Here is an 18,816-nt window from a genome sequence, read left to right on the forward strand (position 1 = left end):
CTCTGGGGGACATAATGCATTAAAGGGAATACTGCATATTTCGCATTCTCTCTTTTCTCTCTCATTTCATTCCCTCTCCACAACCCAATTTCTCTATTTTTAATTGTGCTCTCCTTCTGACTCTGTTTGTGTGTGAGCCTTCTTCAAGCTTAGCTTTGGAGCATTATTTTCTTCATGACAGCATTGTTGACAGCTATCATCCCTCTCGTAGCCACGGACTCCATTGGCAGTCTCTCACAGCAAGGGCCCAGCCTTTCACACCACACTGCTATCAACAGTGGGCCAGCTGTAAGCAACACCCGCTGCTTTCAGCTTATCTTTAAAGCCCAACCATTCGGATCACACCAACCACGAGGCAACAGTGGCGTCCATCATGTAGACGTCATTTAAAACTAATTTATCACTGGGGCGACATCATTAGTGCAGCTCTACACATCAAACCTGAGCCTCCCCTCATTTAAAATCCCATCATTTAGTCATTTGACACAGTCATTGAAGATACAGACAAATGTGAAAACAATGAGGTGATACCGTGTGTGTCCGTGGCACTTGTTAAATGGATAAGGTTTACTGATTCTCTATTAATACATACCATTCGTACATCAATAGAGAAATTTAAATAAAAATGGTTCAGCACACACATGCACACTGTATAATTCATAGAATTATGCATGTGTGTAAGCGAGAAACATTTTACACTAGCAGCATCAGCAGCATATTAATTGTGTAGTGTGTTTACCTGGAGGCAGGCCGGCGCTCGACCATGTGGTTTGTTGACGTCCACAGCTACAAGCTGCCATCCCCCAGCAGCGTCTTCATGGAACATCTGTGGCACAAGGACGGCACATGAGGGGAAGCGCGTACCAAAAAAAAACACTCACACCATTAAAAAAAGCACTGGACAAAATTCAAACACACACATCTACCCTGTGGCTACATCTTCATAAAACATCTGTGGCCACAAAAAAAGCTGAAAGCATCACAAACACAGATTCAGACACACAGAACAGCATGGTAGCTACTAAATACAGTTTGCAGGCCCAAGGACCTAACACCAGAAATAAAAACAAACAGTAATAACACCAATAACACACCAGAGAGCTGGCTAATATCAATCGGCCCTCTAAATCGTCAACGTAACAACTCAATCAAAAGCTCTATCACATGGGTTCTACCAGTACCTGACCAAGCAGTGTTACAGATGTTACAGGGACAAGACTGTGGTCACAACAGGGAAATGAATTCAGACAACAGTGGTCAAGATGATTTCTAGTTGCCTCACTGAATTCAAAAAGGGTAAATTATTACATATAAGAAACACAGGCTGGTTGGCCTAGTGTTCAGAAAGGACTGGGTGGCACCAGTTTGTGTGTGAAGTATCTAACTTTTTAGTGACTAGTTTCACCATTAAAACTTAAGAGGTGTCTTATTTCGTAAACACTTACATAATGTTAACAATTCTAAACAATTATGTAATTTGGAAATCCGTAGGGTCATCCAATATTTGTGCAACCAATTATGTAAATATGAAGTCATTACAGCATTGCAAGCCATTACTCCCAATACCAGTTATATAATAGATATAATAAACCTTAACTGACAATCCTTTCTTAATGTACTGTATGTATGATTCCTTTCTGTCTATCACTATTCATACAGTTTATGCGAAAAGTAATGTTAAGTGCCAGAAGAACTAGTTTGAGTGGTACAACTGGCTTTAATTTAGTGATACATAAATCTCTAGTTCTGCTATACCTAGGCTGAGTTTGATTTGACAAACATCTGGCGTATCCAGCCTCTGATGGCACAAATGAAGATCAACCCTGTCTCTCCTCTGCAGGAGAATATTTACATCCAATGCCAATGTTCAATGTCAAAGCAGGAGGCTGTGTGCCATTTACAGTATATATAAAAAGGAATTGTTGTTGATCCTGAAGACTATGGGCCTAATTTACTAAAGATTTGCGTGTGTAAAAATGTGTGCAAACTTCACATCACCTGCAAAAAAAGTGCAAGCTGATCTATTAAAAGGGGCGCACTGAGGCTTACGTCTTTTCAAAGATAATACGCACTTTGTTTGCCATAATGAATAATGAATACGCAATATGGGGCATTCATTTTGCTCTTGCAGGCTTTCTGCTTGTCCAAACTCTCCATTAAGACATGTAAAACCCTCATAAATGCTGCTGTCTGCACCCTGTTGCACCTGTTCTCATTACACAGGTGTTCTTAGTAGATCACCTGCAAAACTCACACTAACTAAACACGAAATCTATTGCACTGCGCAGGCAATTTAGTACCCTTTATTTGGGACTTAAGTAAATCGGGCCCCATGAGTTAACCTCACTATGACTTCATTTCAGTTAGTTACCTAACCTTGGTGTAGCCCCAAAAGTACTTAAAATGGCATTGTTTCTGACATTTTAAAACTGTTCTTAACTATGTCTTAATTACAGCCATAAACACTATTCCCCAACGTTAACAATATAATCATTCAGTGGTTGTTGTACACTGATATTATAAGATATTGCCATTCAAACTTCATATAATCCAGGTTCTGCAAAATTATTCAGTATCAACAGTCTAAACAAGCAATTTTGCAACATGAATATCATCTAAATTCACTTGGCATTTCTCCATGTACTAGGTAGTGGGTTCAATCACTGTGTAACATGAATTGTTTCTGGCATGGTGGGAATGGTATACAATGCAATTTTGACAATCAATGGAAATTTGAAGGTTGGTGAATTGAAAAAAAAAAAACATCAGTTGCATTACACCGTCAATACAAAGTGCCAATACCACTGCTTGTCTCTTACATAAAGAAATCCTTCAACCGCTCTGCCTTATTCATCATTCTACTATTAATTAAATGTCTTTATCCTACTCTGTTTCAGCTTTATGTTATGCCTCTCACATCAGTGTCATATTTGATCACATCCTAGCAAGAATATAGTCCCAAATCCATAGCTTTTATAACCTTGATTTTAATAGAACATGGCGAGGAGAACATTATCTACAACCGAGATGTCAAACACAAAGAGCTGATATCATTCAACTGCAGACAAGCCAAGTAGATTTCACTGTCATTAATCAAAAATTAGGACAAAAATCCTGCTCCTGTGAAACAAAAAGTGGATTTATCCATTGTCATTTTATCAACACACTTAGGATTTATAGCCTAATCTATTTTAAAAGCCTGAATAATCTGGAAACAGTAGAGCCAAGAACGGGGGAGTGTGGCATGGGTTGTTTCTCCCAGGCCCAACTTATACCATCTTTTCTCTCTAGGGAACATGAAGAGGGGAGCATATTGTTTCAGCCTCTGTGACTGACAGTTAAGTGTTACACCGCAGCTAATTAGTTTCCCCCCCCATCTACGATAAAGATTGGGGAATGATGATTATTTTGGATAGTGGCAAGAACGACTAATTGTTTTCAAGGTCATCGCTGTATATGCATGCCGATGGCATCAGCCTGGCTTCTTTCATGATTGCAACGATATAGGTTTCAGTTCCAAGTTGTATTCTTTTAAACACTGACAGGAAATAGCAGCACTGAAAACTGTTTACTGCTAGCCCGGCAAACTTCATAGATAGATAGATAGATAAATACTTTATTAATCCTGAAGGAAATTATCCTAAATAAAGAAGGACAGACGACCATTAACAGGCAGAACACTCTGGCCTCAGTTATGAACCAGCCCAGTGAAGTGGCGGTAATGATCTGACGAACCCAAACAAACTAAGCAATCATCAGAAGACAGAGAAACAATCCTGAAGTCACCAAAGCAGACACTCTATCACTTGGCTGCACTGTGAGATTCTGTCTCTGAAAAATACAAACAGAATCAGCCCCATACGCCCACCTAGAACCTGCTGGTCTTTTCCTCAATAACAGGGACAAGAACTGTTTATCATCAGGTCAGGTTAAGGCACCCCATACCTGTAGCTGTCATGTCTGTGTGTGTCTGAGTGTGATAGTTCTACTCTACCTGTGTTGTAGCAGTAGAGGTGGTACTACTTCTTGAGCCCCACATCTGCTGAAACTGCACTCTGATCTCAGCAAATGTCTCGATGATGACCGCAATGAACACATTCTGTAAAAGAGAAACGATTGACAGATTGTGAAACAGAGCCAGTAGGAGAGGAAAATGTCAATTAAAAGTAAATGACTAAGTGCAGGTCCATCTCTTTGCTTCTTTTTACTATTCCTGACATGACATCCATTCTCTCATTAACCTGCAAACATTCTACTAACAAGGAGAAATTGTTATGTCTGTAAGGTTAAAGATAAGATGATGTCAATTAACCAAAAGCTATTGGTGTTCGAGTATCCTGCTGCCATGCCATGGGAGATGAAAGCATTATGATAAAGTGCAGAGGGGAAACACTGGCTCTTACCTTGACAAGCCATGCCAAGAAGAAAATAAGAGTAATGAAATAGAAGTAGGAGCGCCAGCGAGGAAAACTGTCAATGGCTCTGTACATGAGGAATACCCAACCCTCTTGTGATGCTGCCTCATACACAGTGAAGATACTTGTACCTAAACAGAGAGAGACACACAGGAGTCAAAGAGATGTAAAGACAAATGAAAAATAGAGATTGAAACAAAGAAGAAACAAGTGTTAGAATCAGTTTTTTGCTTAACACATGGATGCCTGTGAGCCTCATACCAATTAACACGGCTCCCCTCAGACGAAGCATTTCAAAAAGACAATACCTTGAGTTTCTCTTTTTATCTATAATGAATGTACTTTCTGACAGCTTATGAAAAATACAGACGGCATATATCCTAGTTTGCTGCTTTATCATATAAAACTTAGAATTCTAACTGTTTGGCAGCCTCATTAAGCTATACAAATGATCTTTAATGCATGTCTTTGTCACTGTCACCACCAAATTTGGTCAGAAGTGGCTAATTACTGTAAATTTGTGAGTTGGATAAACAACAAAATGAAACTCTTGGTTGTTTACTTGTGACTGTGCACTCTGAAAATGAACTGTCTGTACTATTATACCTTTGCCAAAGAAGACTGAAATGGGGATTGAAACACCACTCCATACTAATGTCATTTTTTAAAAGATGGAGAGCAGACTGTGTCCTTTTGCTATTCAAAAAGACAACCGGATTAGGGAGTCTTACTCTATATAAAATATTGCTAACTTCATCACGTCATTTTTTGACAGGTGACCAGGAGCTGACAGCTGTCAAGTGTAATTGACTGAATCTCCCAGTTCAGCTATTAAGCACTGCACATTTTTTTAAGCTCATTACTTTAACAGTTCTGAATCAGAGCTTCTGGGATTCAGGGCCGAAGTTAGTATGTCTCATTTTGTAGGTAGATAGGTAAACTGGTGGGTAGTCTTTGGTATGCACAAGTACTGTACCCAAACTGTCAGAATGTCTGTGAATCATCTTGATCAACTGTGTTTTTCTATTTACAGAGACTGTCAAATGTAAGCTTTTTTTCACTATGAGCAACCTTGTGCGAGATGAATAGTGTTGTTGTAAAACATCTTTGTGTTGTTCAGATGGGAATAAAAGTGGTACGTCTGAATCCTCAGTGGGTTTTGAAAACCATTTCATTAAAAAAAGGCTGAACTGATCAAAATCAAGGTTTTCATACAATTCATTTAAGCTTCACACCACAAGTTACATTAACATGTAAAAAAGCTGCACATCACATTGAATATTCCATATCCCAGTCTATAATGCCTAAATTACTGTTAACTGTAAAGCTCCCACTCACCTTCACGGGTATCTAAAGATTAGGGGCTCTGCACTGTGTACTGACACTGGACGTAAGCACCATTCAGCTGATAAAAATGCAGGATTCAGCTCAATGGCACAGCTTCACGCCAAAGCTGGTATATACGGCACTTTCATTGTCATGCTCTCACACAGGGTCATTCTTCCACATTTCTTAAACAGACCGTAGATTTAAAGACGAAAAAATCCCAGTGGTAGCTAGTGTATTCTTGCATTTTGTATCTTCTACAACTGATTTGGTCTTTTTCAGAATCACTGTTTTATTCAGTTCAGCTTTAGGCTGTAAAATAAATGACCTTCAGCTTTTCCAGGTATCCATAGAGATCATTTCTCTAACTGTGATATATATAATCATGCCTAAAATCTCACATATACAAACTTATTATCATGTAGAATTACTGATCTTTCCTACAGATGAAGTGTATCAACAGGTCTACACTGCAGCTACTATTACCTTTGGCATAGGCTGGACTAAATTAGTTAAAATATAGTCAGTGTAAATGTACCTTTATAAATGGTTATGTTCGAGTGCATTGGTTATGGGTACAGCTTTTTACCTAGTTCATTGAAGCCACTGTAACCAAGCTCCTGTCGGCTGAGGCCCAGTTCTTCAAGGTCCATGCATTTGAAGCCATGAGGACACTGGTAGCCCTCCCCATCAGGGGAACAGTGAGTGTCTGGGATGGCCAAGCTGTTCCATGTAACATTACTGATCAAAAGAGAAAAAAAAACATTGATTAAATAACATATGCAACATGTGGTACTTGAAATTAACATCTAAAAAGGACCAAATATATAGTGTAATTAAGGTAAGTAGATGTAAATGGTTGATATTTTAAAACTTCACTATGCACATCAGGGAGCATATGTTAAGGGTCAAATAAATAGCTGGTCACTTACTGATTCAAATGTTCTTATTAATGATATGAATGACAATAATCTGAGAAAATAGCAGCAGAGTACCATTATAACATAAGCATGAGATGCGTGCACACACACACACACACACACACACACACACACACACACACACACACACACACACACACACACACACACACACACACACACACACACACACACAAACAGATGATTGCTGCCTGTGTACACAAACGTAAAGAGTACGTACACACACCGCCCCTCCTCCCTCTTTCCCTGTCTCCCTGTCTTTTAGCCACAGGTGTTATTCCAGGAGCAGCTTGATTTCTCTAATGAAAATTAATGCCTTCAAATTGGCTGCCCAGACATTCATCCAAATTGTTTATTAAGGAGTACAGGATCAGAGGGGATAATTTATTGCACTATCACAAAGGGCAATCAGAGGCGTAGTGGTGAATCCCGATAAAGCTAATTATACTGAGCTGAATAATAACAATGTGTCTTATCAAAGAAATCCCCTTTTCTTGATGACAAAGGGGAGATAGACGAGGCCCCAAATGAAAGACCAAATGTCTACTAATGCCATGATATTAATAATTTTGTGAGTCAAATGAAAACCAAACAGTTCTGTGATAAGAAATTATTGATGATCAGAGTCTTTAATTTGTTTCAACCAAAATTAATTTGTGAAGCTTTGCATGACTGGACATGTGAGGTCCTGTCAACAACCTCTGCTCTTCTCAGTCAATAGCAATGTCTTGTCATACAAACCACAGAAACACAAGCATTGCTATCCAGTTGAGCACATGACAGAACATGCTACAGTATCAATACTCTTTCCAAAGTGCTCATATTCCATTTCATCAAAGCATCAGATGTTTGTCTTTATTAATTACATTTTTTATACAAGACTCCTTAATAAAATTGGAGTAAGCACGTTACTCCCATTAATAAAATGCTTCTATGTATTCATTAAAATATCTCATAACAGTATTATTCAATAATGCAGTGACCCTCATACATACACATTTACACACACATAATGCTACTGTAGAACCCTTACAATGTAGCTTTAACGAAATCTGCAGACCTCCAGTTCAGTAAATGTAATTTATACTACACAAATGAATGCATATTATTCATGCTGTGATGTTAAATAGAGATGAGGTCAATTGCAGAAATCCTGACATCCAGGAAGAGGAGACCCTACTTCACTCACAAATCCAAAACCATTTTCATCTAATATCCATATCAGAAAATGTCACCCCTGCTATTTTCCCCAATTTCCATCAAATCCCTTGTGTGTGAAAAGCTAGAGAGCTTTGACTTTGTGTCAAGGGCATATGGACATATAGAGATTAGACACTTCAGTCCTTTTGTGACATTTTTTTAAAATACCCCATTAGAAGCATATGAGGGGTTTAGGAAAAGGAGCACAGCAGCAAACAAATTAGATGCACAGGAGTGATGTTACAAAGGGATGTCATGCAACTAATGGTCAATATATGCAGTGTCCCTGGGGTGCTTAGGCTCAAATCAGTACAGGGAGATAGACGAGTAGCTGCTGAGCTGAATGAGCTTAATACAACAGTTGGACAATGTAGGACATTTTAATTATAATAATGAATGTTAGCTCTTGCTGCATGGTCTACCATGATGGTCACTTCACCTATCTTTTGTCCCCACAGACATTCCTTTTCTGTGTATCATATTGTCACAAAGAACCTCCATGGATGTGTTTAAATACATATTGTATTTGTACAACAACATGCACACAGACTGCACACAGCACTTGAAATTAAGGATTGTCACAGGGACAATAAAAATAGCACCTGGGACAAAAAGATACGGTGTCTGGGACAATTCTGGACAGTGGCGAAAAACGTATAGATAGGCGTTATTTGGATAAACTGACCACATACTGAGCATCTAAATGATTACTTTCTTACCTGAAAATATATTAAAACCCAATAAAATGACATATTAAGAGACCTACAACAAAAATTACAACAGCTGTTAATCTGTCTCAAAATCTCCACCATCCCTGCCAGTTGGTGCAAAATGCATTCTATGACACTTGGCTGACCCTAGTCCACACAAGTCAGCTCCTGATGTATAAAGGGGAGAAGCAAGTATTTACTATGAGATATGTTCAAAGTGTATGTATGGACATTCCCATTGCCGTATACCAATCAGAATCAGGTTTGCATTTAGTCATCAAACAATAAATAAGAAACAGTAACTCAACCAGTGACAAAAAGAATAATGAAAACAACGACGGTGATGACAGCGTGATTTCAATTTTCTATTCAGATATATGACCATGATTGTGTTCTGTATTGAAATCATCAAGAATCATGACGTCAAGTTGAAAACCCACAGAAGACAAAAATTCAGCAAATTCAGTTAAAAAGCTATCATCTCTACACAGGGTCCATATACTGTAAATAAAAATTATTATTATTTGGGCAAGGCCAGTGGTAAACCAACACAGACAAGGATTAAGAGAAGGATTAGCCAATGTACTGAACTATTTATCTATGTATTTTATTTCAGATGTTGCTGTGCAGTGCCTTGTTTCACACAGGCAGCTGGAAAAACAAAGCCTTGCCACCTTTCCTAACCAAACAAATCCTGTTGAAAAACTCATTAACACTGATGATGAAGTCTACAGTATATTTCTTATTATTCAGTAGCTATTGTACCAAATGTACTGTCTGGTGAATTACTTAAGATTGGCTTTAATAGCCTGTAATGCACAAATAATGCCTGGCTAGATGCATGTTCATTTAGGTCAGTTAAGATGTGGACTCAGTTGAGTCCCCAGTCAAATATACTGTAATTCTAAAGACATGTAATGTATGTCTTCTAGCTTCTTAAAATTATTACCATACAGTAAACATAAAATGTGTCAGATTCTAAAGCACGTCCACTAAAGACATGAACTACAACCAGAGGTGGGTAGTAACAAGTTACATTTACTCCATTACATTTACTAAGTTTTTGAAAAAAATGATACTTCTAGGAGTAGTTTTAAATCACTATACTTTTTACTTTTACTTGAGTAGATTTGTGAAGAAGAAACTGTACTCTTACTCTGCTACATTGAGCTTGTTACTTTTGTTTGGTACTTTGGTATTCTACGCCTCATTATTTTTATCTCCCCTGCGTACGCCTCATTTTGATGTTTTATTTTGACAGAGAGAGAAACTTCCGCCAAAGACTCTACCACGTGACTGTGTTTCACCAATCAAACGGAGCCGTGCAGTCTCGTCACGTGACCATACTCAATCTCAGCGGCGGGACGGGTTAGCTTTACAATTTACAAGAGAAACGGATGAAAAATGTCAGAATCAATGGTCGGCAATGCAGACACAGACGAGGAGGAACTGGCCTCATACTGAAAGCATGTTTACCTTACAAAAAGTGCGAAACAGAAGCTACATTATGCAGTGTTTTGTCACAAACACACATACTCAAACACAGGCGCACGCACACACACACACAATTATTTTGATGACTACCTTTTACTTTTACTTGAGTCATATTATTCTGAAGTAACAGTACTTTTACTTGAGTACAATGTTTGCCACTCTACCCACCTCTGACTACAACAATGACAGTATGATAAGTCATTTGAACAGATGGTGATCTGTGGGAACAACAAAAAAGTCACCTGCTGTTATAGTTGTGAATAAATTAGTTTTTACCCTTTCTGTGTGTCATTAGTAACACAGTGATGGTTGAACGTTCCAAACATTTGAACACCCAGAATTCCATAAAGCAGTAGAAAAAACAGCAGAAAGATGGACACACTCCAGATCTGTTCCCCAGATCGCCTGCAAAGAAGAAGACCGAGAGAATACATATCTTATTGCCATTTTGTAATATGCACTATCATCCATCAAATGTGGACACTCCATTAAAGAAAAATGCTCAGGTACTACAATATCATACTTCAGAATATTGGTGATGCGGGAGCGAGGGAGCTCAAAGCGGAAGTAGATCCTGAAGGCCCGGATCATAATAAGTGCTCGGGGGATTCTTAACATCCCCCATGGAGACATCTGATCCACTAGCTCGGCTATTTCAAACACCTAAAACAAAGTGGATATTTAAGGAGTAAATGCCAGCTATTACAAGAACATGCCTTCAATTTGTACATTTTCAGGAAAACAATGGTGATACACTATAATTGCAGAAAAACTTGAATGTTGCAATGTACCTGCAGCACCAGGGACACCCAGATGAAAAACACCATGAATCCATCAAACATACACCAACGATCTTTCACATAGGAGTTATCACCCTGTGCAGAGAAGGGGAGAGAGTGGGAGGTAGGAATGAGACAACAAGGGCAAAAAAAAGGAAAAAGGCTTACAAAAAAGAACAAGGGCAAAAATAAATGAGAATATAAACTACTGACCACAGCCTGTTCAATAAATCTGATGCATTCTACCAATTGATAAGTATCCTGTAATGTTTAAAGACATTCATAATGCCAATCTTGTAATTCTGAAAATTGTCAAGTACCGCCAACTATTATCTTCAGAAAACATGACAGAGAAAGCTTTTCTTGTGAGATAAAGAAGCCAGTGTGTGAAAAAGTAATGGCATAGCAATTTTCAAGGGAAAAAAAAAACAAACATCAGAAATGACTGTGCCCATGTAGACCGACTTGCCACAATATTCAAACAACCCTGTTTTCAACAAGATGACACAAAAAAAATGATTAAGCCCCTGAAGTGTGAACAAACTGAAATGTCATGGGGACAGCAAAAATGGGCAGACTTAATTACCACTTATAGAGAGAGAGAGTCTGTAAGAAGCTCTTAGGGGGTCAGTCTTCCACAGGAAGAAAGGCTGCAAATGGGAGGGTGTGCTCTCAAACACTCTACAGATAAGAACCATGTTTCATGACACACTGACAGGAACAAAAGCATGCAATTACTTTGCCACACTATGTGGATTTGTTATGTGCACACACTTTGAACACCTACTGTAGCTAAACAAATGCAACTTCTAAGTGCCAATCAATAAAATACTTGAAATGATTAAGATATCCACTTTGACAGACATTAATATAGAAATGACTCTTAACTTAGAAAGCTAGACATTCAAATGTATGAAACTTTATTTGTGTGTTATTCAAGGAAGATGAACAGGAAAATACCTCCCCATTTACAGACAAAGACTAGTTTTATCTTCCTTTAAGAACTAAGAGAACGATTAAGAAAAAAAAGAAATGTTTCAGTTTTTCTTGCACTGGTGATTCTAATTCTGCGTCCTCCAGTGCATCCCTGCTTGTTATCTTTGATTTGCCAATTAAGCTGTCCACACTTTTTATGGCAGTAATTATGGGCCTTTCATCTGCCAGCTGTCTGCTCCTGGATGCTTTTTTAGACATTATCTGTCTACCTTGGATATGAATTGTGTTGATTCATCTGAATTTACAGCTCAATGCAACTACTGGGCTTGAATTTGAGGTGTGATTCAATCGGAGGCGGCACAAAAAGGCCACGCTTGTGAATATTATCGGCTGACATGATGGGCAGACAAAAGAAAATAGACTGCGCTCAGTGAGACTGCTCTGATGAAGAGGATGAAATTTGAAGACAAATGACTGTCTTGAATTTTTCGTTTTGTTTTCTCAACCATTCAGTCACTTGTTTGTTCAGAAGTATGATAGATACATAACTTCAAAGCTAATTAATACAAGATCCATATGAAGAGCATGTTATTAGTTTCTTACATTGTCCCTTTCTACACAATCACTTCAGAGAGATTTTTTTAATGACTATGACTTGAAATTAAACACGGTAGGCTTTGTGTGGAATTAGAGCCAATTCTGAGAGTTTGAGCTCATTATGGCAACAACATGCTGCCAGTCAAGTCTTTTATGTGTTCAGTGGCTGCCAATCCTCCCCTTACTTAATTTTAGGTTTGCGTCTACTGACACGTTAGGCCGATAGGCACTTAATCTTTGATGGTTTTCTGTGAGTTAATTAGTTAGTGCCCTTTTGGCATGAAAAGTTAAAAGCTAATCAGTGCTGTGCCCCATAACCTTAACGCAAGGTTTGATCCAAATTCATTCTTGACTTTTTGAGATATCCTGCTAAAACAAACACAAAGATGGAAAGGAAAACAGCACACAACACACATGAAATAAGACATAAAATTATATAGCAGCAGAAACCACTTGCTGAAATATAAAAAGTATGGCATGAGAATGTTGTTTAATATATTTTACGTTACAAGTTGGTGTTTTATTGTTAAATATACCAGTACTGTGACATGGGAAGTTGGCAAATAATGGGAATCTGTACTTTTTTAGTTCACGCTTGAACCTAGTACCTTGATGATTCCCCTGATGTGCATCTTGGCGATCATCTCGGCGGTGTAGAGAAACATGAGCAGGGTGTCCAGTGTGAACGTGACATACTGCAGCGGAGGGTAATGCTCAAATGTCTTTGGGGTGTTCATACACACAGAGATGACACTGATGATGGCACAGGCTCGCAGCAGGGAGTGCACCCACTGTAGAAAGAGCATCCAACATGTATGGAGAAGAATGAAAACGGGTGCCATAATATTTTGTCATATTATTCTCCTTCCAGCTATTTGAATGTGCTTGCCATATTTTTTTAATACAAATCTAAAAGAACAGAAACACAGAAATAGAGATGACAGAGCAGAACACTCACTGGTTTGTTGATCCAGAAGATGTCAGCGCTGTCTGCGAGGGTCTCATCTGGCCCAAAATCGGTCATGGGCTGGGCCTCGACCCGTGAGCTCTGTTTCCTCTTCAGCATGCTGGGGCTTGCTGTGCTATACAGAGAGTGGATCTGACACAGAGGGGGAGGCAGACCACACAGTGACCAAAGGTAAATGAGCAACAGGAGAACACTCTGGCTGCATCCAAGTCTGGGCAGTGGTAGTACCACTTTTTGTAACTCCATGGCCACATTAACAGTAACAGTTAAACTAATATAGGTGCACTTCTTAAATAATATATAACTGTACCAATATCTAAATAGACTTCTATCAATAGAAAGTGACACTTCTATTCATTTCTGATGTGGTATATATTAAATTGTGTATATATATAGTGGCTTCTGGATGTCATTACATATAGCATTAAGCTAAAGTATACTGTGATGTTTTCTAAAAGTAAACCACCCTGACTTGAATTGCCAGAAACGAGGTGCGTTCTTTAAAATTAAATGTGTTGAATTGTTGAATGGCCATCGAGATACACAACGTAGCACACATGGAACACGGGACAAGTGTACTCACATTGGGACAGCTCCAGTGACTTACCATTTGACAAGATCATACATGATCTTCATTGTATTGAACACTGAGGCGTCAGCAGATTACGCTGTACAACCTACAGTGCAATGTGAGGAGGTGTGAGTTTGGTGTCACCTGTGCGTGTCCGTGTTTGTGTGTATGTTTGTGTGCACGCTGGGAAAGAAAAGTGTACAGGCCGTTTCAACATAAGAACACAAGAAGAAATGACTCTGAATGGAGACAAAGCGCACATACCAAAGGGAAAAGTAAAGCTGAAATTGCTCCAGCACTGCACATAACATGCGATCAGGCATACCCTGTAAATAACACACAACAGTTAGTCAACATCATGGCTTATATGGTGTACAGTACACTACTCACATCTACAGTACGCTCATAGAGACAGGAATGCCCACCACGTCTGACATCAAGGCATATATGCGACACACTCTGTGAGTGAGTGAGTGACTGAGGTGTTGTGAAAGAAGAAGAAGAAGAAGATGGGGTGGAGGAGGAGCAGGGGACTCACTGTGAGGCTCCTCATTGGTGCGTTCATCCCCAGGTCACAGAGGGGTGGAGAGACCAACCAGAGAGAGAGACTAGAGATTCAAAAAAGGAGAAAGTCCTAAAGTCCTGGAGGTCCTGCGGCTGGTAGCAATCATAAGGGCGGTGGAGAAGAGTGAGAAAACACATTCACGAGTAGAGAGAGGTACAGCTTCAACACATGTATGTATAAAAGGAATTAAAGGTCTGGTTCATCTAAATTACATAAAACACACTGGCTACCAGGTTTAATAAGGTCTACTGAAAACTGTTGACTGTTGCCATTGTTTATTCAGTCAAGCAAATCAAATCTGTTTTGGGATGGCAGCAGAAATCTCAGAGATGGATATTTCACAACCTTATCAAGTACGACTGCATGCATGGTTAGATACCAGAGCTATTGTTTTCTGCAATTTGGATGAACCAATCATTTAAACAAAACAGCATTAAAAAATACTGTAAAAAGTAATGCTCACTGTGATGATGAAGGTAAATTATAGATTTGATTTATTGATGGCTGTCTTCACTTTAGTAGCATTAACATCAAAAATAAAAAAGGCAGAGCAGAGAAAAAAGTATGGTGTGAATAAAGCAACAAGTCCTCAACTGACAATACAAATATAAATATTTTTTAATGTTAAAAAAAAAAGCTTGAATGGTGCAAAAACATTGTTTATAAGATTAAAAATTTGAGCATATGAAGGACAGGAAGGACAGGAATGCAGAGAGAACAATGTAACTGTATCACCCTTGTTTCCATTTATGCTCTTACCAAGAAAAGAAACTGTCCATCCTGTAAACCCCATGTAGTTAGAAGCAATTTCCAAGTGTAATTGCTACACTTAACATATGCAGATGGAGATGTGAGGAAGAGTGAAAACAAAATTACAGGGTCTAACTGCTATTATGTGGGAGTATAGGTGGCAAAGACTGCAATTACTTTCCCATTTGGAGAGAGGACATATTCCTCACAAGCAGGATGCGATCACTGGGCAGATTAATTGTACTGTCACTGTGAGTATTCTTTGAATTCGGCAAACTTTGTTGCTGAAGTTTTATTCTTAGAGTAACTTAATTGCAACAGATGAGAAAATGTTTGATTGCAAATTCATATAAATGTCTTTGATCCTCCGCCACAGCTTAAAGTGGCATTCAATTCATGTATTCATACAAACTGGCCTCAAATAGCTTGGCCCTATTTAAATTTATGAAACATTTCAGTTTGCTTGGGGTAATGATGCACTCACAGTCTCACACGCAACTGAACGAGGAGGGCATACAGTGACATCCTCCTAGTTTCTTTCATTTCATTTAAAGCTGCACTAATCTATATTTTAACGTAAAAATAGATCATATAAGTCACTATAATGTGACGCTGTAAAAGTGTCACTCATAATGACAATCACAGTGTTATCGTCCAACTGCAGTTGCCCTCCACTGAGCTTTTTAGTATCTTTCTGTTAAAGTCCACAAACTCTGCTCTCTTTGACCTTGTTTCCAGCAGCAGCAGGCAGATCAAGAGTCTGATAAACCCAGTGTATGCTACATGCCAAGCATCAAGTGTGAGACAGTTAGCAAAGTTAGCAACTGGGTAATGAACATAGATGCCATTTAGAGCCAGATATTTCCTTCAGTAACTGGAGCTAAAAGGTAAAAGTGAATATTGGAACTATATTCATAAATGCAGATGTTGTTCACTGTGGTTATTAAAAGGGGCTGTATTATGAAAAACTCACTTTTTCAGACCTTGTGCATAAGTATTTGATTCTCCTACATGCCCACTAACACAAACTGTGAAATAAGACCATCCAGTCAGTCTGGTGTGGGCTGGCTTGCTCTGTACACTTGATACTCAACAAGCCATTCAGCTTTGATGCCCCTTCTTATGTGACATGGGGCTAAGCTAAGATAAACTAAATGCATTTGCATGAGTAAACCTTTCTTATGTTCCATAGACAACTTTTACTCAGTTTTAACTAATGGAAAACACAAACATCACATTACAGCTTTAACTGTGTTTACTGAATGACCTCGACAGTCTAACAATGTCTGGGAAATACAATAAACCTCACTTTCCAGTCTACAGGCTCACAAGTTTAAATTGGCTAGCTACCTGTCAGTTTTTAGCAACAATCTCACTTTCATACACTCTGAATGCTATATTATTACCTTAAGGACACAGTAAAATGCTATTAAACAAAACTGAACAAACCACTGTGGTGGGTTTACATAGACTTACATTTCACAAACTTTATTGTATCAAATTAGCCATTAATGCTGTCTGTTAACACACATTAGACCAGGGGTCTCCAAACTATTCCACAAAGGGCTATGTGGCTGCAGGTTTTCATTCCAACCAAGCAGGAGCACACCAGACTTGATTCATTTAATCAGCTGATCTCAGTCTTCAGACAGCTGATTGGTCAAATGGTGTGCTCTTGATTGGTTGGAACTAAAACCTGCAGCCACATGGCCCTTTGTGGAATAGTTTGGAGACCCCTGCATTAGACTGTCAATGCTTGATACTAATGCTACACACATCACAGTCCTACCTAAATTCACATTGTATATGACCACAAACCAATGTCAACAACACTTACAGGACTTTACTGTATATTTGTCCCATAATACTTTTCTTACCTGTGCAAAACCCATTTAACAGACTTTAACAGTAGTCAGCACATTATTCATGTCATTGTTGCATTATCTCAGCTCACGGTCACTGCTAGCCAGCAAGTCCTTTCAATACTTTCAAAACCTGATTTTTTTCTGACTCAAGGTGAAAAGTCAGCTGACTAGAGATTAACTTTCATGGCCTCAGTCCAACCATTACTATAGAAGAAGGAAATGATGAATTGGCCCTATATCAGTAATCAGCTGTCATCATTATTGTGTCGATGAACTTAACTAACAAGTTCTTATCAGTTCTGCGGTGACCACAGGGGTGACCAATGAGATCTCAGGTCACCCACTAACACCACCATTGCTGTATATGTAAAAAGTTAACTGTTTGCAAACATTATCCAGTACTGTGTATTAACCATATAGACTGTATATCAGTTGTTACTGAAAACATGTGCCTGCTGCATCGGGAAATTACACTAATATGAACAATGAAATCGAACCAAAACATTACATTTGCAGTGGAAAAAACAAAAAGATGAGCTGAAGCACCCCATCAGTCCACTGAGCTGAGGGGAACTGTAGAGTTGGGTGGTAAGTCTTTTGAGTGACACCTTTCATAAATAGTAATCCCACCCACTGTTTTAAAGTTTAGAGCAGCTTACTGACTCTACCATATCTTCACATTATAACAATATACTGTATATTAATGTTGAAGACTGCTAAGAAACAAATAAATAAATAGGCCTACATAAAAATATTTGATTCTATCCATCTCACCCAGCGATGAAAAAGTAGGACTATATGGGGGAAAAAAACTAACCAAATCACTGTCATATTTCATATTTCCTGTGGGGTATACTGTACAACACATATTCATCTTTAGACTTATTTTAAATATGCTTGTTTCATTTCCATGTTAGAATTTCCTATAACAGCTGGCAACAATTACCAAGTGCCAATCTTCTAGTTTGCAGCATTTTAATGATTGGTCAGTTGTCAGTAATGTCAGCAAATTTCAGAAAGATTGTCTGATTCAAAGTTGAACTCCACGAGTTAGTGTCGACACAACCTTGAAAAACAAATCAATAATCATATATTTAAGAGAAAAGTGAACCTAAAGCAGCTCAGGTGTGTGTAAAGGCCCTACACTATGGCTTACCTACTATGGCCTCACAGTTTTCTATGAGCAATTGTAAACATTAAAACCATTTTGAGACACTGTTCACCTCCTCTATCAATCACAATATAACGATCCCAACTGGATGTCTAAGCAGAAATGCTTATCCATATTGATATTGAAAGCTGAACGCATGACATCGACGGAGCCAAGGTTACTATGGAAACGGATGAGAGCTAAGGTGCTACACTGAGCAAAAATCAGCTATATACACAACACATGTACACAAATGTTGGCAAACGTGGGTGCTTAAAGAAGCTAATATGATATCTGGCAACCAGGTCACGTGATAGTGTTGCAAATAAACGATAATATTAGATCAAGGCCTAGTCCGGAGGATGACAATCTCCACACTTCCTGGAAAACCCACAAGCTAGCGCAGCAGCAGCTGCTGCAGCTGCAGTCGCATCATTATAGCACAAGCGAGGTGCAGGTAAATACACCACGGTCTCAGTGTCAGGTTTAGAAAAATACTGAATGACTTACGAGAGAAGGGTTTCCCTTATCTACCGTCTCGTCCTGTCCA

At 38.7% G+C, this 18,816-nt stretch overlaps 1 protein-coding gene across 3 annotated transcripts in view; it reads right to left on the reverse strand.

Moving 5' to 3' along the window:
* Window positions 1–14,242, reverse strand: part of nalcn (sodium leak channel, non-selective) — a 61,748-nt gene extending 47,506 nt beyond the window's left edge. The window contains exons 1-10 of one of the 3 annotated variants that reach the window (XM_053328344.1): window positions 14,201–14,242; window positions 13,357–13,497; window positions 13,007–13,189; window positions 10,878–10,961; window positions 10,610–10,749; window positions 10,363–10,491; window positions 6,331–6,482; window positions 4,404–4,546; window positions 3,995–4,099; window positions 740–826 (exon numbers count right to left, since the gene is read on the reverse strand). In XM_053328344.1, the coding sequence (XP_053184319.1) occupies window positions 740–826; window positions 3,995–4,099; window positions 4,404–4,546; window positions 6,331–6,482; window positions 10,363–10,491; window positions 10,610–10,749; window positions 10,878–10,961; window positions 13,007–13,189; window positions 13,357–13,497; window positions 14,201–14,242 (1,206 nt within the window). Of the gene's footprint in view, window positions 1–739; window positions 827–3,994; window positions 4,100–4,403; window positions 4,547–6,330; window positions 6,483–10,362; window positions 10,492–10,609; window positions 10,750–10,877; window positions 10,962–13,006; window positions 13,190–13,356; window positions 13,498–14,200 lie in introns of those variants that run through there. The other 2 variants (XM_053328346.1, XM_053328347.1) reach the window with 2 other exon arrangements.
* Window positions 14,243–18,816: the final 4,574 nt, after the last annotated feature.

This window comes from Scomber japonicus, chromosome 11 (genome assembly GCF_027409825.1).
Source record: "Scomber japonicus isolate fScoJap1 chromosome 11, fScoJap1.pri, whole genome shotgun sequence".
NCBI lineage: Eukaryota > Metazoa > Chordata > Actinopteri > Scombriformes > Scombridae > Scomber > Scomber japonicus.